The sequence below is a fragment of the Fukomys damarensis genome, unplaced genomic scaffold (assembly GCF_012274545.1).
Source record: "Fukomys damarensis isolate Sample0158 unplaced genomic scaffold, DMR_v1.0_HiC HiC_scaffold_39, whole genome shotgun sequence".
NCBI classification, from domain to species: domain Eukaryota; kingdom Metazoa; phylum Chordata; class Mammalia; order Rodentia; family Bathyergidae; genus Fukomys; species Fukomys damarensis.
The window spans coordinates 84408966-84432193 of NW_022900951.1; the positions used below are offsets into that span (position 1 = coordinate 84408966).

The following is a 23228-nucleotide window of genomic DNA, read 5'->3' on the forward strand; positions in this document are numbered from 1 at the left end:
TGAAAGGTTTGTGTTGAAAAGTCTGCTGTGATTCTGATGGGCTTTCCTTTGCATGTGATTTGTTTCTTTTCTCTAACTGCTTGTAGTATTTTGTTCTTCTGTTGGGTTTCTGGGATCTTGATTATTATATGTCTAGGTGTAGATTTTTTTTTATCATAGCTAGTTGGGGTCCTATATGCCTCACTTATCTGAATGTCAAAAATTCTTCCCCTCTGTTTGGGAAGTTTTCTGTCATTAATTTTGTGAACAGCTTTTTTAAGTCATTTGTATTTTTTCCTGCTATTTCATGGATTCCAATCAGTCTTATGTTATTCTTCTTTGCATCATCTAAGAGTTGTTGGATCGATTTCTGATGATCCCCTACTGTTTTTAAGAGATCTCTCTTTTCCTGGTCACTGACTGCAATCTTATCTTCTGTACCTGAGATTCTATCTTCACAGTCTTTTATTCTGTTGTATATGCTTTCAATGGAGTGTTTAATCTCCTGGATATCTGTTTGAATCTGTTTTATGGATTACATTTCTTTCCTCTGTTGGGCATTCATTGTTTCCATTTCTTTCTTATGCTGGGCCTTCATGGCTTCTATTGTGGTCCTGAGCTCATCTATTTTTTTTGTCAGTTTCTGTTCCAGAGTCTCAAATCATGTCTTTCATTTTGCTCACCATCTCTATGGTTATCTGGGAAATTATTTCTGTTTTGAATTTTTCTAGAGCCTGATTGATCTGTTTTGTTACTTCTTGTGCTATGGGTTCAGTGTGTCCTGCTGGTTCACTATCAGACTTTTCATCCTCATTTGCCCTACTCTTTGTCATTGGTGAACTGGAAGTCTGTCTTTGTGTCTTGCTTAAGTGTTTTCTCATTTTTATTTTTGTTGTTGGGTTGTCCTTTGTTTAACTTTTGGGTTATTACTTAAATCTTGCTGATATAGTTGTGCTTTAGCTTTTGGTTCTCTAATGACTCATAGACATTCTCATTTTCATAATATCAGAGAAAACAGGTTATTGAATCAATCACAATCCTTTATCCCAATTGATACAATCAGCAACACAATAGGATCAAGCACAACTTGCAAATTGACCACTTGTGGTAGTCATTAGTCTATCACCTTTAATTCACGTGAATTAAATTAAAATCAAGAAGCAGACTAAAATATGTTTTCAGTGAATAAACTTTTCAATATAGGATATTTACCATTTAGGATGGGGGCTTAGACAGTTAGGATGAGAGGAGTAGATAAGTAAAAGAATTGGAGAAGGTTTCAAGTGAAGCCAGAGGACATATAATGACCACACAATCTTTAGGAACCTGTTAAATTCAAAAGGGATAGACAGAGTAGAAGTATAAGGACAAGAATATATTCCCTTAGTAGTAATAGGGGCTCACTTTCCCTTGAAACTGTCGACCCTTGAGTGAGATAGAATGACAGAAGAAAAGAACATTAAGAAAATAGAAAAATGATAAACAAAGAAATCTGAGTTAGGGCAGGAGCAGAAACAGGGAGATGAGGGATAATATGGTAGAGCAAGAGACTGAGTTGGAGAAAGAGGATGGAAAAAAGAAAGAATTTGCAGAGTGGAATGAGGAAAAGAAAGAAAACAAATGAATTTGAAGGGCCTCTTTCAGATTATATCTCTGCTGTCATAATATACAACATGTGCTTCCATGTGCAGAACCAAGTCCCCTGATCTAAGCTAGTTGATGGCAGTACCCCACGATGCAGGCTGACCTGAGGCTGTAAGGCCCAGATTGAGTTCCCCCATCTCCTGAAAGGTTGAACTCCACACAGTTCTACAGGTTTTCCCTGCCCCTTCTTTAACGATGTTCAAAGATGGGAGCTCAGAAAAATACCCTTTAGGACCACCTTTGCCTCTGCAGAGTGGGTCCAAAGACTGGCACAATCAGGAGGTGTGAGGGCGTGGGGGGTTGTTTGGGGGGGTTCAGGGGTGCCCGTGTGGCTACCTTCATGGTGCTGGATCAATGGCAGCAGGGACAGTGCCGGCAGGGGTGGGGTGCGGTAAGCAGGCCTTCCTGGTGCTGGAGCAATGGTGACAGATACCACATCTTTTGCTTTGAAATTGAAGGCATGTGTATAATTTTATGTAATCCAAAACTTAACTCTGGCACTATAATTTTACATTACTTCTAAGGTAAAGAATTTTTAAGCATCATGTGTCTGTTGGCAACATTTACTAATGGAGTGTGATGTTGAAAGTGTATAGGGAAAATTTCTTTGGTCTAGGAAGAGGGTGAGGTACCTATAAATTGAGGAGAAAACTAGGAAACTGCTTCAAATGAAGAGTGTGTTTCCTGGATAGGACGCTGTACTTCTGTGGTGGTGTAACACTTAGCATGTTAAGAGATCCACCTTAACTCCTCCCTCAACAAAAACAGCCATTTCCAGTCTTTCTTTTCTAACAGAATTTAATTTGATAGTGAATAGTAAAAAATCGAAATTTGTTTTAAAGGCAGTGATCTGGCACACAAATTCTAGTCTGCAAATTACAGAATTCCTGGACTTCATTCTGGAGGCATTAGAAACTCTTCAGGGGGCTCTACGAAGCCTAAATGCAGAAGCCTTACCAAGGCTGCTGTCTTCTGATTCCAGCTGCTTCTCCAGCCTCAATCATTGCCAGTCTTTATGTGATGTCATTATTGCATAGTCTCTTGGCCCTTGGTGTTTTGCTACAAGCTTCTTTTGCCTAGAGCATTCTTTCTCTGACCAATTTGTTTAACTCTCACTCATCCTTTAGGCTGTGATAAAGCTTTTTTCTGAAACCTCATCATGGCCCCAGTTTGGATTAAAACTATCTTCTTCTATGCTTCCTTACCCCTCTGTGCAGATACCTGCCATATAGTATCAAAATGAACTTTTCTGTTTTCTCTGTCTCCCCATTAGATTTGGAATTGCTAAGATATGTTGCTGTTGTCATGGCCTAGAACAGTACTGGTGCCATGGTAAAGGACTGCTACATTTCAATAAACATATCATCCGCTTTTTACATGAAAGTGCTTGGAAAACTATAAATGGCTTTATCAAGATTTGGACTCTACTAGATGTCATTATGTACTCTGGCTTGGTTATTTTTTTGTTGCTGAGACAAAATACCTGGCACACAAATAAACATTAGACAGACCTTAGAAGATTAATCATCAGAAGGTACTCTAACCAGAGCTATAGGAGATTCAGAGATGATCACTACATGAACTGAGACTTTAGGGAGTTCATTCCTATAGCAGAGAGATGACATATCCACATATTACAATAATCTAAAGTACAAAGAGCACAGTGCCATAAAGTAGGTATAAATAAATAAAGTACCCTGGAGTTTTAGAAGATGAAACATTTCCCAACTTCTTGTTGGAAAAATTGAAAAAAGGTTTGTCAAGAAAATAGCATTTGAGATAGGACTTAAGAGCAAGTAGGACAGGAATAAGCAAAGATAAAAATCTCTAGTCTATGATGTAGTATATTTTGTTTAACAAAATCAGATACAATAAAGGAAGCAATGAACAGTAGAAAACAACTGAAAATACAGGAAGGCTCTTAAATGTTATGCTAAATAGTTTGTATTTGATTCCTATCAGGTGGAACTAGTTTAAGACTGTGGGAGTTAGTGATTTAGTGACACTAGCAGAGATCTCTCTCTCTCTCTCTTTTTTTGGGGGTACTGGGAATTGAAGATATCTATTAAAATTAATCTGGTAATGGCATATCTTAGTATCTTCTTAGCAAATCAGTATTAAGTAATTAATTTAACTGATAGTTTTAGTGACTAGTATAGAAAAACTAGAAGGCCATTAGCTCCATAACCTTTTTGCACTAGCCTTTTTTCACTAGAAATCAAGATGAGGTAACAGAACATATGACCAATTAGTTCTGTGAAATTAAAATTAAAATTGACAGGGGAAAGAATCATTACCAAGACATATATGCCTCATAAAAATTCATAGATACATAAAATGTTGTATGCTTATGAATTGTGTCCAAAAGATTTCCTTTAGTTGTCTAGAAAAATCCAGACACAGTATATGAATTATATTGTTAATATTTATTTCTTTTGAGCAATTTTAGTATATGTGCCAACAGAGCAGGCACCTTTTGGATAATTTTTGATTGCTTCCTGTTAAATATAATTACATTGTTCTAACCCCTACTCTTACTCTCCCCTATAAACAGTGAGTACTCTATTGTTAGTGTGTTTTATGGTATGTTATATAACCAAAGCATTTGGTTTCTTGCCAATTTAGACCAGGCCTTCAACACATTAGGCCTGGATTACCACAAAAAGTTCTCATTGCTCTCCTGTATTCAGTGCCTTGAATCTAGCTTTCATTATGACAACAATGTATAGTAAGAATACTTTGTAGAGAATAAGATTAACTTGGCCTGATTCAGCTTTGTGACCTATGGTACTCATATTTCCTGTCCTGAGAGTCTTTTCCCTGAACTCTAAAATAGAAATAATAGTCCCTTTCTGATTATCTCAGGGGGCTATCTCCAGGATCACATGAAAGTGCTTTGAAAACTGTAAATGACTTTACCAAGACTTGAATTCTACTGGCTATCTTTATGCACTCTGTCTTAGTTACATTTTTGTTGATGAGACAAAATACTTGATACTCAAATTTAAAGGTAGACAGGTTTGTTTTACCTTACAGTTTGTAGAGGTTTCAGTCCATAGTTGGCAGTCTCCAAAGCAGGGTGGCATGGAAGAAGGGCATCATAGAGGAGAAACAGTCCATGACAGAGCCAGTAGGAGGCAGCAGCCAATAAGAAGCATCAAAAAGCAAGCCTCCCTTTCCCTTTTATCACATCCAGGCTACAAACCTTTTGAGTGGTACCACCCACACCCAGGGTGGGGCTTTCATTATCTACACCCTAGTGCTATGCTAATTTCAATCAGTGGACTAATTTAGTACCTTACACCCTTAATTTCAGTATCACACACCAGCCAGCTCCAAGAAGCACCAGCTATGAGGATTTGGGGGATTTGGGGGAACACCTATATACAAGATATAACACTCCAAAATTGAGTCACATACCAATTCTTTTATCTCATTTTTCAATATTTCCCAGAACCTACCTTCTCTTCAGTGCATATAAACTTATGGTATTCCTTTCATCAGAAGTATTCTCTTCTTATCTCTGCTCATCAAAATCTAAGAAATAACCGAAAGACCAGTTCAAATCCTATTTCTTTCTTGAAGTCTCCCTGATGACTCCAATGCTTATTCATCTCCCTTTTAGTGAATATTGACAGCATTTAGTTATTGTCACCATTTGCCTATACATTTTTTATTAATATCTCCTTTGCATAAGGTTCATATCTTTAACTAGATTTTTATTTTATGTTGCTTAGATGGTTCGTTCAACATTAGTGACTGTTTATGAGGCCATTTCATCTGTATTTCTTGTTGAACCAAGTTCAGAACTTAATGAATAATTGTGGTTTTATTTATTTAGAAATCCACATAAAGACTCTTAGGGGGAACCTTCTTATGGCCTCCTAACAGCTCATCCTACTTCCACAACAATAGAAAAACCCTTAGAATAGATCTAGTAGACCTTTTTGAGATGATGCAACTGTTCTGTATCCATGCTGTCTGATATGGTTGTAGGTAGCCATGTGTAACTGTTGTGTGCTTAAAATGTGACTAGTGCTATGAGGAACTGAATTGTGGAGGTGTTCAGAGGATTGAACTAAGGACCTTGTACACAAATGTTACTGTGGAGCTATACTCCACCTCCCTGAGTTTTAAATTTTTTGTTTTTAATTTTAAACTGTAGTATAGATCTAGACATCAACTTTCTAACATTTTAATGACAATAACACAATGAAAAATACATTTTAAATTGCAACTTGATTTGTCTGTATACAAACAAGTTTTATGAAAGAATATTTACCATTGTAGTGGATAGTATACTCTAATCAACTTTCTGTTCTATTCAAGTTTATTTATTTATTTATTTATTTATTGGTACCGGGGATCAAACTCAGATCCTTGTGCTTGTGAGGCAGGTGCCAGAACCACTGAGCTAAATCCCAGGCCCTCAATTTCATTTTTAAAAAATACTGACTGCAACCTACTATGTAAATTTCATAGCCCTCTAATTTAAAAATATGGTATATATATTTTATAGATGGAGAATATGAGGCCCAAAGTATTACAGTAGGTTTATTAGCTTTCACACAACTGGAACAAAATACTCAATACCTTAAATGGGGAGAGGTTTATTTTGGATCAGGGTTTTTAGAGGACTCAATCCATGGTCCAAGGCAGAAACAGCATGACAGAAGGGCATGATGGAGGAATGCCACTCACTTCATGACAGCCAAGAAGGAGAGAGAAAAGGGAGGAGCCAGGGACAATACACCCTTCCCAGTCACATTGCCAGTGACTTGCTATATCTAACCAGTCCCTGACTATGAAAGTGAGACAACTGGGGGACAGTTTAAATCTAAATCATAACATTTATCTCTGGTCCCCAGAATGGTCCATCTCATTATGCAAAATGTATTTAGTCCATCTCTAAGAGTCTCTGAAATCTTAACATTTCCAACATTTCTGAAAAATACAAATCCAAAGTCTCCTCTGAGACTCAAGGCAAATTCTTAGTTATAAGCCCTAATAAATGTAAGAAAGAAAATTAAATTCTTTCAAACAACATATAATGCCACAGGGTAAAAATTCTCATTCCAAAAGGAAGAAATGGGGTGAAAGAATGGAATGAGATCAAAGCAAGACTGAAACCCAGTTAAGAAAACATAAAATCCCAAAGCTCCATGTCCAGTGCATAGAGCAAGTTGTGGTGAGATATGAGTTCCAAAGGGGTTGGGTGTCCTGCCCCTACAGTGCTGCTGGTTGCAGCCAATTTGGCCCTCTCAGACTGGTTCTACTTACTGCCTATGGCGATTTAAAGCAGATGTTCTACATTCTTGGAATCTCCAACTTCGTGGGATATCCACAGCACCTTTGGTTTAACTCTCACAGCTTCATGGACCACCCTCTCATGAGATACTTGACTGGTGTCCCAGGCCTTCCTTTGAAATCTGGGTGGAATCTTCCGTGACTTTATAACCCTCATATCCACTGTGTCTGTAAAACCAGCACCACGTGGAGGATGCCAAGGTCTCCACCAGCTCAGGCAATAGCTGGGTCCTGTTGTACCATGTCTGCAGCGGGCTCTTCTTGTTGGTTTAGCTGAGTACAGTGAATTGAATCCTGGTGAACCAATTCTGTAGGAGGCCCTTTTTGAGAAGATGTCCTAGGGACTTCTCAAATGAAATGTTTACAGTTTTGTACCTTGGAGCGTGAGATGGGTAGGATCTTGCTGATTTCTGAGATTCCCTGAAAGCATCTGTCCTTTTGTCTTTGTGCAGAGTACTTGACTTCTTTTTAATGCTAATATTTTGAGCAATCAAGCTCTCCTTTTCTCTATCTTTGCAGGTAGTTCCTTTTTGGCAAAACTGCAAGTTTTTCAAACTACTTTGCTCTGCTTTTTGCTCCAAATTTTTTCTAAATTCAGCTAAAATCAGCCAGGAGTATTCATGCTGCAACCTGAATGTCAGGCTGCCTTGAAATTTTTCTACCCAATCAGTATTTAAATTTTGCCTCACATAAAGTCTTAGGACATGGACAGAATGTAAACAATTCCTTGCTGGAATGAAACATGCATGGCCCATAGTCCAGTTTCCAACAGAGTCCTCATTCCCAACTGAAACCTCCTGAGCCTGGTCTTTACTGTCTGCATTTCTATCAGCATTTTAGTCTTCTGAGCTTAGACTAATATCATATATCAAACACTATTCACCACATTCAAAGATTTCTCTAATTTTCCAAATTCCTCCCACAGACCATTTCCAAAAGATTTGAAACCACACAGTCAGGTACAATCACAGCAATGGTCTCTTACCAACAGGGATGGTTATTATTTTGCTGACTTGCACTGAGATTTATTCAGTGCAGCCTCCTATGATCCGCTACTGCCTGCACTAGTCAGCTAAACAGAATATCATAAAGTCTTCTACTGAATGATAACCTTTTGGTTAAAATTCCCAAGACTAAAAATGATGCTTTTTTTCTGAGGGGGGCAGAGTTTATACTGTTTTGTAGAGAAATAATTTATGTCTTTTGCATTATTTGATGACCTATCATTGCAAGGGTATGAATTGCTGTATAAATTCAAGAAAAATTACAACTTTGAATGTGAAAATCCACTTGAAATTTTTGGAGTTGTTGTCCAGTCTTCCATTTTCCAAATTCTTGGTTGTCAGAAAAGCAGAGCCCAGAAAAGAAGATGAATGAAAATAGGGCAGGACCTTTATAGGTAAGCAGAGACTGAGAAACTGGGTAGTAAGGAAATCTAGAATGATGAGAGTGGAAGCACAGTTTTGGGGTGTGCCCGAGTTGTGGTCTTTTGGAATTTTTACTACCTTCCTAGGCCCTGCTAATGACCCTGCAATTTACTATTCCTCTCTTCAAAATCTTTGTATGAATGGACTTGCCCTTTACTTTGGGTAAAAAGAAAAACAAATCAAACTTTCCCTTTGTCTACCAAATCCATAAATCTAAGATGTTCTGAGTAGGCTGAGATTATTATCTCTCTATTTACCCTTATACATTTTTGTCACCATCTCATTGCTCACATATGAAAAGTACATTACTTTTGACTCTCGCTTTTCTCTGCCTCACCTTACACTTAATTGTTTGTCAAGTCCTTTTGATGTTTCCTCAAACAGGAATTTCCTTCCATCCCTCTTACCACTTCTTTTAAAAATTAATTAATTTTATTGGTGCAATGTAAATATATATAACAATCACATTCATCAAAGGGAGTTTGTACCTGTACATGATATAGCTTGATTCCTCTTTTTTTCCCATTCTCCTTCCCTCCCCTTAACTTCCCCTCCCCCATTTATAAAATCTTTTAAAAATATTTTTCCTTCTTTATCAACTTTTTCCTTTTCCCCTCTTCCTTTCACATTTTCCCTTTCCTTTTGAACAGTTTCTTCCTATTTAATATTATCTATTATACATTTTAGTTATTTACCCTTTCAATTTCTCACTCTAGAGGGAGAATATGATTTTTACACATGTGGGTTGGATTTATTTGGCCTAAGAGTATAGTCTCAAATTGCATCCATTTAGCTATAAATGTCTCATTTATCTTTCTTTATGGCTGAGTATACTACATTGTAGAAAAAAGCCACATCTTTTTTATCTTGGAAAAAAACCAAATGCTCATCACCTGATGAATAGACCACTTCTATATTATTGTCATTATAGCTCAGCTCGGATACCACCTTTTCTAGGTTGGGAAAGGTCCATTCAGCCCCAGTATTTGTCTCCTTTCCTTCCCCTGCCTTCCACATACCTTTCTTTTCACTCAGTATACTTTATATTGTTTGTTGTTTCCAGAAATAGCCTCCCTAGTAGATAAAAAACTTTGGGAAGATAGAGGCTGTATCTCACTGATATTTTCTCTTCTGTGCCTAGCACATATTAGATCCTTAGTAAAATTTATGGAATGAGACATGAATGAATATTCAATTATTACCATACATCTTTTCCTATGGAAATTTTCTTATGTTTTTGAAGATGTGACTTTACATTATGTTAAACATATATATTGCTTTGGAACCAGCAGTGTCCTGGCAAGCTGTTAGAACTTTCTAGTTCTTGAGATTCTGTGGCCTTTTGATTCCACTTTAGAAAGTTTGTGTTGTTTCTTTCTTTAGCATATGCTTCATAGAACATAGGAACCTTGATATAATACAAGTGCCTTTGTTACGCTGTACCAAAATTTTGTTTTTCAAAGTTATTTTCCCATTTACTTTCAATCTTCCAAAATAGCTCCGAAAAATTGCTAGAAATATTAAGACATCAACAATGGTAGAATCTAAGACCTCTGAAAATTCTTTCCTTAATAGCAATGAAAAATTGGCAGGCATTGTTAAAATCAACTTTTTCAACATTTTAGAAATGAACTAAAGTCTTACAACAATTCAAGGAATATATATTCAAGAAAACTGGCAATGTATTGGTAAGAGGAGTAATCTTTGTGATAATTTCACCTGCCCTATTCCTATCTCTTGCTCTATGGCTCTTAACATCAAGAGCTTGCAATCACAGTGAAAACCAGCATGCTGGTAGCCACCAGAGGAGAAAAAATGGTGTTGGAGCCGCTTCACAGCTTAATATCTAGAAAATTGTCATTATGTATTTCATCTGTCTGATGGTTATCTGAAAACTACCATTTACAAGACTATTTGTTTGACTTGATTCAGGGCAACAGAAACCTGTCTACTGAGGATGTTTTTTGAATATCTTTAGAGGCAATCAAGTAACTTCTCTGCTGCCTAAAGTGGTAGATAACATTTTCAGCTAACCAAAAAGTTTAAAAGGAAAACCTGGGAGATAAGATTCTTTGGGACTTTGAGAAGGTTGGTCATATTCCTTGGAATCTGAAGACCATATGCATGCATAAAGTTGTGTGCATTCCCAGAGCTGTGTATAGGCTCAAGAAAGACCTGAGTAGGTTCTAAGCTCTTTCTCTGGCTGTTATCACCTGCCTGGCTGGATGTTAAAGACATGCCTCAACATGTACACAAAACCCCTTGATGAAGCCTGGAAACTTTGGTTCCAGGAATTTAAGGAAATCTTTGTCCAGTTATTAGTTGGCCACTAAGCTAACCCAACGAAGCTTGAGTACAGTAAGTTTTTGTTAAAGTAAAATGGAATAGGGTGAAGAAGCCTGTTGTCCCTCAAACTTGTAGAAGCTAATTCTTTTTTTGTTGTTATTATTCATTAAGTTTATTGGTGCATTTTAGGTATACAATATGATGACATTCATCATTGGGAATTTGTACCGTTACATGATATATTTTGGTTCTTATTTTTTCCTCATTCCCCTGCCCTCCCTTCAAACCCTCCACCCCTTCCTATTTATAAATACTTTGCTTCAATTTTTTTCCTTTTCTGGTAGGTTCTCTGGTGTGAGAAACTGAAAGTGTAAATAAGGATCAAAATGTATAATAAATAATGTGAAACGGAAAGAAAAGGTCTAAAGGGGAAGGGGAAGTGGGAGGGTTAGGGGAAAGGAAAGAAGGAATGTGGTACCTAATTCTTAGTGCATGAATGTGCATGTTTGTAAATCTGTCTGTATAATCTCCTGGTCTTTAAACAGATTGAAAGCGAAGGAAACTCATTTTAGGCTTATACCAGGTTTATTAATTTTTCAAGGCAATATGAAAGTAATTTGTACTAAATTCTTTAAAAAGGGATTGCTATTAGTGAGAAATAATTGTGTTGAATGTCAGATTTGACTTCTATAGTATAACCTCTATCCAGATTGCTTCATCATCTGAATTATTTTTGTGTAGGACCTACTCCTCTGTTCCCCTCAAACTCTGTTATGTACAATTTCCACATGCCTCTGCTTCTTGCCTCTGTTAAATTCATTTTCTGTTCTGGATTTCATTTATTCCATACATGTAGCATTGACTAGTGCTGAGCTATGGACAAACACACTGCATTCTGCGAATCTATCTTTTAAGAGAAAAATCAAGAATAGGGACTGTAATGACCTTCTTGCTGGCCCAACTAGACCTGAAAGAGGGTGAAGAGCCAGAATCAAATTCTTTGGCTACCATTTTGCTCAGAGTCATATCAAATGAAGCAGGGCAGTTGTCACAGGCTTTATAGGGCTGTACTAATTTGACCAGATAACTGGGCAATGACTCACTGAGACAAGGCTGGTGCCAGTACAAAAAAAGACCCAGGGCTCATGCATACATGCTGTACATTGATCCAGTGTACACCCCTTCCTGGGCTCCAGGGGTGTTCTTTTTCCACAGTCCTGTCAAGTTAGATTTTATCTGATTTTCTTTCTCTTTCTAAGCTACACTGTTAAATTCATTTTCATGATTTCCTTGGCCTGTGAGGGGTGGAAAGGTATACAGTGTGTGATTTACACTGCTTTGGTCCACTCCCAGGCATGGCCTGACCCAGTTGATCATTTTTAGCCTGTTATTTTTTTTTAACAGGGGCCAGGGGCTGAGACCAGCAGCAGAGAGGCTAAGAGGACACAGGTTCCCTAGCAGCTTGGTACCTGTGGGGAACAGAGCAGCCATTTCTTTCATTTCTAACTTCTTTAAAAATGAAGCACTACAGAGCTTGTAATTTAATAATTAAAATATCCTAAGGGGAAAGGCTACAAAAATTGGAACTCTGTAATATGCTTTTTAAAAAAGCAGTCCCTTTGGTAAACTATCCTTCTAAAAGTGCTTTTACAGATTATAACCTCAATTTGCAACAAAGTATTTAGAGAAGATGAATATTGTTCTCATAATCAGAGGATTTGCTTCTACTTAGAAATATTTGTTTCTATGAAGATAACATGTTTCTGCCTTAGAAAACAAAAACAAAACAATATCTCTTTTCATGTCAGTTGAGCATATCCCACAATGTCATTTGCATAGGGAACTACACACTTAGGGTGCTTAGAAACCAGCTGGGGAGAGGCCCTGCACCTACTGAGAGCTTCATAAAGGGGTCCCTATTCACTCTGAGCTCTAATTTCAGTAGGAGGCAGGGAGCCTTCAAGAGCTGAGAGAAGGTGAATGTTGAATGTCTTACCTTGAACTTGATGTACATTTTTTAATACAAATAGCACCACAAATTGTGAAACATAAAATCAATTTAAATATTTTAGTTCCAGATTAGAACAGGTTCTAATGGGCTTCTTTTTAAAAATTCATTGTTTATTGGTACATTTCAGGTATACAGTATGATGACATTCATCATTGGGATTTTGTACCTTTACATGATATATCTTGGTTCTTATTTTTTTCCCTGTTCCTCTGCCCTCCCTTCAACCCCACCATCCTTCCCTATTTACAAAGGCTTTGTTTCCACTTTTTCCTTTTATCATATTTATTCCTTTCTCTTCTTTCATTTCCCCTACCTCTTTTACTTCCCCTTCCCCTTTGGACCTTTTCTATTTCACATTATCTATTATACATTTTGATCCTTATTTATACTTTTAGTTTCTCACACCAGAGAAACTATTCAGTATTTACACCTGTGTGTCCTATTTATTTCACTTAAGAGTATGGCCTCAAAGTGTATCCACTTAGCTATAAGTATTTTCTCATTCTTTATGACTGAGTAGTCCTCCATTTTATTAAAAAAAATACATCTTCTTTATTCAGTCTCAAGTTGATAGGCTATTGGGCAGTTTCCAAGCTTTAGAAATTACAAACTGTGCTGCTATAAACATGGGTTAGCATATATCACTGTGGTATGATTCTTTTAATTCTTTTGGGAAGATACCCAGCAGGAAAATACCTGGGTCAAATGGGACTTCTAATCCTAATTATTTAAGCTTTATCCATATTGACTTGCACAGAGGTTGCACCAGTCTGCACTCCCACCAACCATGAAGAAGGGTTCTTTTCTCCCCATAACCCCGCAAAAAATTGTTATTGGTTGATTTCTTGATAGCGGCCATTCTTTCTGGGATGTGGTGGAATCTCAGTGTTGTTTTCATCTTTGTCTCTCGAATGACCAGTGATGTTGAACATTTTTTTATGTTTATTTGCTGCTTTTACTTCTTTGCTTGAGAAATGTCTGTTCATTTCAGATGCCCATTTTTGAATTGTGTTTTTTAATTTGGGGAGTCTGATTTTTTTGAGTTCTATATATATTATGGATAGTAGACCTTTGCCTGAGGAACAGGTGGTAAAACTTTTTCCCACATTGTAGGTTGCCTCTTAGCTCTGTTGGTGGTTTCACTTGCTGGGCAGAAGCTTTTCAAAAAGATGAGATCCCAGTTGATTCTTTGTTAGTTCCCTTGCAGCTGAGGATTTGTTTATAAAGTCTTTTCCTGTACCAATATCTTTGAGAGTTCTACCTAACTTATGTTCCAGCACGTTTAGTGTTTCTTTTTTAATATTTAGATCTTTAATCCATTTTGATTTTAATTTAGTACATGGTGAAAGATAGGGGTCTAGTTTTAATCTTTGGCCAGTGGAAAACCAGTTTTTCCAACACAGTTAGTTAAAGAGGCTATTTTTCCTCTAGTGAAGATAGTTAGCTCCTTTGTCAAAGATGAGGTGGCTGATTGTGTCTGGAGTTGTTTCTGCATCTTCTAATCTATTTCGCTGGTCCTTAGGTCTGTTTCTTTGTCATTACCATGCTGTTTTTTTCACAGTAGCTTTGTAGTAGTTTCAAGTTGGGGATTGTGATACCCCCTACCTTGTCTTTGTTGCATAGAGTTGCTTTTGCTATTTCTAAGTCTCTTCTTGTTCCAAATGAATTTTTGGATTATTTTCTCAATGTCTGTGAAGTATGCTGTTGGAATTTTAACTGGGATTGAATTGAATCTGTGTAGCAGTTTTGGAAGTATGTTCATTTTCACTATATTGGTTTTTCCTACTCAGGATCAAGTGATGTCTTTCTATTTTCTGATATCCTCTTTGATCTCTTTTTTCAGAGTGCTAAAGTTTTTAGAGTAGAGGTCTTGATAGGTTTTGTTAGGTTGATTTCTAGGTATTTCATTTTTTGGATGCTATTGTGATGGGAGTTGTTTCTCCAGTTTCTCTTTCAGTGAGTCTGTTGTTCATGAATAGGAAAGCTATTGATTTTTGTCTGTTGACTTTGTATTCAGCTACTCTACTAGATTTGGTTATTAAGCATAGAAGACTTTTGGTGGAGTTCTTGAGGTCATCTTTATAGAATATCTTGTCATCTGCAAGTAATGGGATTTAAATTCTTCATTTCCTGTATTTATTATTTTTATGTCTTTCTCTTTTCTAATTGCTGTGGCTAATATTTCTAAAACTATTGAATAGGAGTGGAGATAGTGGACAGCCTTGTCTTGTTCCTGATTATAAAGTGAAGGATTTCAGTTTTTGGTCATTTAGTATGATGTTGTCAGCTATTGGTTTTTCATGGATGGCTTTTATCAGGTTGAGATAAAGGCTGTCTATTTCAATTTTCTGTAGGGTTTTTATCATGAATGGGTGTTGGGTTTTGTAGAATAATTTTTCTGCATCTATTGAGATGATCATATGATTTTTGTTCTTGGTTGATGACTTCAATTCCTATGCATTTACTTAAACATGTTCTATGAGCAATTATGTGGTTTGTTTTGGAGAACAATCTGTGTGTATCTGGAAAGAATTTTGACTTTTTGGGGTAGCACACTATGTAAACATCTGTTGAGTTCATTTTTCCGAGAGTTTGTTTGAATTCTAGTATTTTGCTGTTTATTTTATGTCTATCTGATCTATCTATTTGTGATACTGGATTATTGATATCCATCACTACTATTCTATTAGTGCTTATTTGATTTTTTATGTCTGTTAGGATTTGTTTTACATAGTTGGGAGCACATGTCTTTGATACTTATATGCTTATGATTGTCATCTTTTCCTCTTAGATGGTTTCCTTTCCAAGCATGTAGAGTCATTCTTTGTCTCTCTTAATTAATATTGGTTTGAAATCCATTTGATCTGCAAAGAGGATAGCTACTTCTGCTTTTTTTTCAGGTTCCTCTCACATGGAGTATTGTTTTCCATCCTTTAAATTTCAGTGTATTAATTTCTTTTTGAATTAAGTGTGTTTCTTGTGTGCAGCATATTGTTGGATCTTGCTTCTTGACCCATTCTGCCAATCTATTTCTTTTGATTAGTGAATTGAGACCATTAACCTTGATGGTTATAACTGATATGCATTGATTTATCTTTGTCATGACCCTTTCCTGTTGTTGGATTCTCCCTCTTTGCATTTAATTTCTCATCATACCTGTTGGATTCATTCTGCTGGGCTTTGTCGTGTTGTGATCCTCATTATTTTCCTAGGATATTGTTTACATTTTTTTGGAGTGATGGTATGATATTTATGAAGTTTCTGAGAAGTTCTTTGTCATGAATGTATCTTATTTCCATATCAATTTTAAAACATAGTTTTGTAGTGTATCAATCTGGGTTGGAGCTTGTTTTCTTTTAGGGCTTGTAATACTTCAATGCAGGCTCTTCTTGAATTGAGGGTTTGTGTTGAGAAGTCTGCTGTGATTCTGATGGGCTATACTTTGTATATGATTTGTTTCTTTTTTTTAACTGCTTGTAGAATTTTGTTATTTTGGGTTTCTGGTATCTGGACCATTATGTGCCTAGGTGTAGATTTTTTAAAATCAATGCTAGCTAGAGTCCTATATCCCTCACTTATCTGTATGTCAAGTTCTTTTCCCCTACTTGGGAAGTTTTCTGCCATTACTTCTATGAAAAGTTTTTTTAGTGTCATTTGCACCCTGTCCTATTTTTTCATTGACTCCAGTCAATCTTATATTATTATTTGCATCATCTTGAAGCTGCTGGCTTGATTTCTCTTGGTCCCTTGCTTTTTCAAACAAATCTTTCTTTTCCTGGTCACTAATTGCAATCCTGTCTTCTATATCTGATATTCTGTCTTCTCATTGGCTCATTGTGCTGAGTTAACTTTCAATGGATTTTTTTTTTTTTTTTTTTTTTTTTTTTTTTTTTTGGTACCGGGATTGAACTCGGGACCTTGTCCTTGCAAGGCAGGTGGTGGCACCACTGAGCTAAATCCTTGTCCCAATCAATATAGTTTTTAATCTCCTGGAAATCTGTTTGCATCTGTTTTAGGGATTCTATTTTTTTCTATGCTCGGATTCCATATTCCTCAGCTCCTCTATTTTTTATTTGTGTCTGCTCTGGAGTTATTAATCATGTCTTGCATTATAGCCACAATCTCTGTTGTTATCTGATAAATTATTTGTGATTTTATTTTTTCCAGATCTTCTTTCTTCAGGGAGTCCAGGTCATTGAGTTTCAGATTGTTCCATTTTCTTGCCCCTTTAGATTATCTTAGGTGACCTGGAATTCTGGTTTTGAGTCTTGTTTAGATGTCTTCTAATTTCAAGAAATGCAGTTTGCGGCACCTTTATTGAGGTGAATCTTTGCTCTCCCATTGGGCTTCAATTCCTAACAAGCCTCAGAGAGGCCTTCTCTCTGCTTCTTACCACTATGCCAACTCCAGAGTTCCAAATGATTGTCTTCCTTATCCCTGCAGTGGCCTGTTGTCTGTGCAGGATTTTGGCTGATGCCTATGGACACTTAGTGACGGTATCTGGGCAGCTCTCTAGCTTTGGCCTGCCCACCTTTGTAGCTGTTGTCTGGGTGTACCTTTGTCTGGGCACTATGCACCTGAGTTGCTAGTACATGGGAATATTTCTTGCTGGGTCCTGCATGCACCCACTGATGGTACCTGGACAGGACTCTGGCTGGAGCCTGTGTGCCTGCACAGCTGTATTTTCGGTGGGCCTTTTCCTGGGGCCTGTGCACCCAAGCAGCTGGTGTCTGGGCAGGGCCCTGGCTGAGGCCTATGCAGCTGTTCTCCAGGAGGGCTTCTGCCTGAGGCCTGTGTGCTCTTACTGATGGTATCTGAGTGATCTTCTGGCTGGGGCCTGCTCACCTGTGAAGCTGTTATCTGATGGGCTGGGGCCTTTCTTATGGGCTTCTTTAAAAACTTGTTTATTATCTAGAATATTGTTTCCTCAGAAAATTATTTACAAAATATTTTAAGCTAGGGACTCTTCATGAATCAGTCTTGAGTCTTTAGGCAGACAGCTTCCTCATAGGTGGTACAAAAATTAATTTTTAGCTCCTGTCATGATATTGTCATAAAAGAATGTGGCCTGTGAACTAATGAGATTTTATTTTATTTCATTTGATTAATTTATCTTGAGAGTTAACCATAGTTAGAGATAGGAAAAACCAAACTATTTTTTGCTACTCTCACACTTACTGCTTAACACTTCTGACACCAGATGAGTGTGTGTGTGTGTGTGCTTGGGGGGGGTAGGGGGTTTCACCACAATCCCAGTAATTCTGCAATAGAAACCTGGAGTATGATCAATTTATTTCTGGCAAAGCTACCTATATTTAGAATCATGTCCCATAGGTTAAAAGCTTAGCTCCACAAGACTACCCCACCTCAAATCCTAGTCACAACTCCCAGGTTGTGACTCCAGTTATATGACTCCTGACTGACTATAAATCGGGATTCCTATGATCCCTTCCTCAAATTTTATAAGTTTTGAGATGACTTATGGAACTCAAGGAAATACTTTACTTGCACATACCCATTTATCATAAAGAACGGTGCAAAGGATATAGATGTCAGCCTGCTGGATAAGGTAGCAAGGTATGGGAGAAGGAACATAGTGCTTCTTTGCCTTCTCTAGGCATAATACCCTCCAGACACCTCAATATATTGAGCAACTGAGCAGCTCTCCAAATCCCAGAGTCCAGAGTTTTCTATGGAGACATCTTGTAGGTAGACATGATCTATTTTAAACAATTTCAAGCCTCACTCTTCTTTCCAGGGGGTAAAAGGTGGGCCTAAAGCTTCTAAGTTTCTAATTATTGCTTAATCTTTCTGGTGACCAGTCCTCATTTGAGAGTTCATCAAAAGTAACCTGTTTAGAACAAAACTTGTCCTACTACCCAGGAGATTCCAAGGGACTAGAAGCTCTGTATCTGGTACTGAGGCTGGAGATCAAATATTGGGACAAAAGATGCACCTGACATCCCTAGTTCTAGGAAAATTATAAAAGTTTTAGGAGCTTTATGCCAGAAGACAAGGACAAAGACCAAATACATATTTCTTATTATATAATATCACAATAGTCATTTGTGAAGCCTAAGAGCAAAGTTATGTTTATTATCTACCTCAAGAGTCTTCTTTGTAGAAGCTATAGGTTGATAAAATGGCAAGTAAAATACTACAAAGAACATCTTGTCTTCCAGCTAAAGCATTATCATTTTCACAGTTGTATAATCTTTCAGGATTGTCACAGTCCCTTCTAAGCCACTGGACACTAGAATCCTCATCATAAAACTCCCTGTGACATAAGAAACAGGTATTTCTGTCTTACCTTGATACCCTCCTGCTAGGAGAAGCTAGATAAGTGTGTATTTATAAAGAATGCTCCGTGGGGAAGAAAAGTTTTGAAGTAACTGTGGCCAGATTTTTTGAGATGGTTTAAATGGGACTTTGAGGAAGAGAGGATCAAAAGAGATGTTAAATTTTGCTATGTTTCTTTCAGTTTTATCCGAGCATGAAAACCAGATTACTATTTTTGCTGACTACCTAGAAGAATTTCCAGATACAGACGAACTGGTATGGATCCTGGGGAAGCAGCATCTCCTTAAAACAGGTATATCTTGTTAGCATTTTTCTTTGACAATCCAACTAAGGTGGGTACCTGAAGTTAAGGTCCTTCCCTGCTTTCCTGCTTGGGTTGATGGAGCCATTTCCTTGACAAATGTTGATGCTACTCTGAGGCTGATATATGATGTAGCAAATAGAATATAAGCCTCAATCGCCTTGCTTGCTGCATAGGCCCCTTTCAAGTTCCTGAGTCTCTAGTGGTGTTCAAATATAGTTACAGGTTTTTGTACAATTCGTAAAAATAATATATTTTTATTCTTTTTTTAAAGGAGAATCTCCAAATTCTACAAATACTGGGTTTCAAAAAACATGGACCCATTCCTGGTTGCACTGAACAGTATATAGTCTTTGGTAACTGGGCTATGTATTTCTCGTTTATCTCACATTGTTGTCCATCTTGATAGAAACACCCAGGTACTTCTAAACAAGCCATTGCTGTCAGAAACAATATCAGACATACAGAGTCCTATGTTTTAAATCTTTTTTCTGACTTTATCACTGTCTCAGTTTATTCTGGTTTTGTGTAGAACTTTTAACCACTGCAACTAGATAGAACAACGGCTTAAATTTTTCTTTTTGACCATCACATTCTTATAGATTAGGGAAGATTTTTTAAGCTGAAACTGCTAATTATTCAATACCCAATAAAGCCAGAGCTTGGGAAGAGGCAGCTCTGAGATTTATGTTTTTGAGATCATCTTCAGTGGTCCTCAGCATGCTAAGTAAGGAACAGGAAGCATCTGCTCAAAAAGCAGGAGAGGAAGTTAGGCATTGGCCCCCTCCTCTTGAGTCTGGCTTCATTATTTTGAGTGGAAACTTGTGAACAGGGAGAGAGTCTGGAGATTGCAATTAGGAGATTTGTTTTCAGACTCTTCTCCTAACTTAGGAAAGTCATCTTCTCTTTCTACATCCTAACTTCCTTCCCCAGTACTTAAAGTATACAGATTGGAGCTCTGTTTTCTAGGATAACAAGAAACCTGAGTTTGCTAAATATGCCCGTAGTTAAGTACTAAGCTGAAAAATACATTTTTGAGTGAAATTATTTTCAAAATGTTCATGTTTTCTTTCCATCATATAAGCAAGCTAGACTGCACAGCAGCTGTAGAGGTAGGAGGGAACGGTATGAACATTTGAGAAGGTGCTACATAATAACAGCTGATGTTTGGCACAGGCTAACTGTGTACATGGCATCATCTAGGTACTTTATATGTATTATCTTTTTGAATGCCCACAACTCAGTGAAGTAGGTATTATTCTCCCCATTTTGCAGATGAGGAAACTGAAGCTCAGAAAGGTTAAGTAACAAGGTTACACAACTGGTAAGTAGCAGAATCAAGGAGCAAACCCAGGCAGTGTGTTAACCATTATACATCTGCTTCCCAAAATGTGCTAGGCACTGGGGATAGGGAGGCAAATCAAAAAGGAATGAGAGAAAATGAAATGAAAATGAAAACTGTTCGTTAAAATTGAATTTCTCTTTCTTCTTTAAAGTGCGATGACTGTAATTTCTTTACAGAATAAAACTATGAATATGTTTTTAAGAGGGCAAGAGATGACTAAGAAAGAAACCACATCTAAGTAGACATGGAAATGAAGAAGTTGTATTGGTGGCTACTGAAGTAAATTTGTCATAAAATGCAAGAAAGCACATTTTAAATAAAGACAAAAACATTTGTGATGTTATATATTTACTTAGACTACAAATACCAGTTGTACTAGGTATTATGGGTAAATATCTTGCACATTTTATTGCTTAGTGGGGATATTTCCTTTCCAGTTAAATGCATACATTGGACATGTAAACACACACACATACATAAACATACAACCCCTTAGTTTTTTATAATAGACAATGGGTAATGGTGAGAGATCCAGTCATTCATCATCATTCAGACTAGGAATGATTACTTCATGAGTGAGTTATCTAGGATCCTTTCTTTTCTTATTTCTTGTGTTTTAGCCATGTCTTCAGTGTTAGTACCTTCCAGGGCCATAGTAATTCTAGGGCCAATGAGAAAGATGCAGAAATCACCCAGTATCATTTGACTGACCAGTACAGTATCCCTGGCCAAAACAGAAGTGAGGGAAAATACTGGAATTACTTGTCTAAAGTGAGATTGGGTTTCCTATGAATTTTTCCTAGGCCTGTAACAGTGGAATTGATTGGTTATTTGCAAGCAAGTTTTCTACTGGCTTAGAAGTCAAACACAGGCATGTTTAGATGTAATGTGGTGACATAATTTTATTTTCCCATTTAATTACAGAAAAATCTAAACTATTGTCTGATATAAGTGCTCGTCTGTGGTTTACATACAGAAGGAAATTTTCACCAATTGGTAGGTATAGCATTTGTTGTACTGTGCTCTCTTCTTTGACATCACTTGCCTGAGGTTATCAGTGACTTCATAGAAACCTCAGAATTAACAGCTCACTATAGCAAAGCATTTGATTTAAGAGTAGGTCTTATACTTCACCCAAAAGTTTCATTGCTTAAGTACCTCATCACACATGGTTCTGTGGTGTTGATGTCATACCAATATACTTTTGACGTCACCTCCAACTATTCAGACACCAGATTGTATTATTTATTTTACTTTTTAAGGTAAGAGAAATCAAGGCAGCTTTTAATTTGGGTACTATCTATTAAATTACAATTCACTGTTTTGTAGAACTATTTGATTATTAATGATAATTGTGCTTTGTAGGAAAGAAAATAATTCTAAAATGAAAGCACCTTGACATTGCAAATGAGTTATGATAGATTTACTTAGAGCTAATTTTAGTCTGTTAGCTGTCATTTAGAAAAAAAATGACAGATAAATAAGTTAAGTGAATGTGCTTCTTTAAGAGAGAATTTATAAAATGTTTATAAGCAGAGGGTGTCACTTCCTAATATGACAACACTTTAGGAGGAAATGGTGGAAGCTACTCTCCTAAGAGGAAGCCTGTCTGACTAATTTTAAGGCAGGACTGGACCTAGTAGTTGGGGTGAAATCAACCTTTCTATGAAAGACCAAAAATGAAATCTTGCATTTTCTTTACTCTTCATAAAGTCCCCAAGCAGTAACAGAAAAGAACAATCTGTATCACCCAGTGGTTCTAAATGATTAACCTTCTCTGAGTGAGGAATTCTTTGTAAGGCTGGAAGATAGTTCTGATTTAACTCTGACAATATTTTGTCAATAGATGATCTCTTCTTTATGTGTACCTCACTGCACCTTTTCCACACCGATCTGGCCTGTAATTTCAGCATTAGCAAGAACCAAAGGACTCTCATCCTAGCTCGCTAATTGGCACACTCCTTCCATCTTGCTGTAGCAACTCTTCTTCATCCCCACAACAAAAGGAAGGAGTGACCACTTTAGCACCGTTGACTTGCAAGGTTGATGACCCCCCTTTAAAATTAATCTTCTGAGATCATGCTTAGAGCATACATATCAACTTCTCTGTGGGAAAAAGAGAGCAAAATGTCCTCTCTTCTATCTAACCTATCTGATTTCATTGGTCCCTTGAAGAAGGATATTAATAGATTGCTCACCCTAGCTACATACATGGACTTTTCTTCACATCAAGTGTTCTTAAAATGGAAACTCTTGCCTTATTTCATTTATTAACTGGTTTTGTACATTTTATTTTTGGTACATGTTAAGTATATTATACATTTATAATTTCTTAATAATATTTTATGTTATTTCTATACTCATAGCGCCAGGTGTTTGCAACATCATCTTGTGTAGGTTTCTCAAACACGTTCAAAGAAATTCTCTCATTTAATTCTTACAGTGTCCACTGATAGTAGGCAGAGTGTATTTTATTATCTTGTCTATACGTGAGACTTAGATTATGAAATTAGAGACTAGTCTTCTGATACCTAATCTAGGATTCTTTCTTTATTTTACTTTGTTCTTTTTCAGATATGTATAATATATATTTAGAGCAGTCAAGCGCCTTCCAAATGTCTTTGATCA

General features: G+C 36.9%; 1 protein-coding gene across 1 annotated transcript in view; it reads left to right on the top strand.

Moving 5' to 3' along the window:
* Atg4a (autophagy related 4A cysteine peptidase) overlaps positions 1–23228 on the top strand; it is a 58037-nt gene that overhangs the window by 19401 nt on the left and 15408 nt on the right. The window contains exons 2-3 of the mRNA XM_010603051.3: positions 19136–19246; positions 21525–21596. Of these exons, the coding sequence (XP_010601353.1) occupies positions 19136–19246; positions 21525–21596 (183 nt within the window). The remainder of the gene's footprint in view (positions 1–19135; positions 19247–21524; positions 21597–23228) is intronic.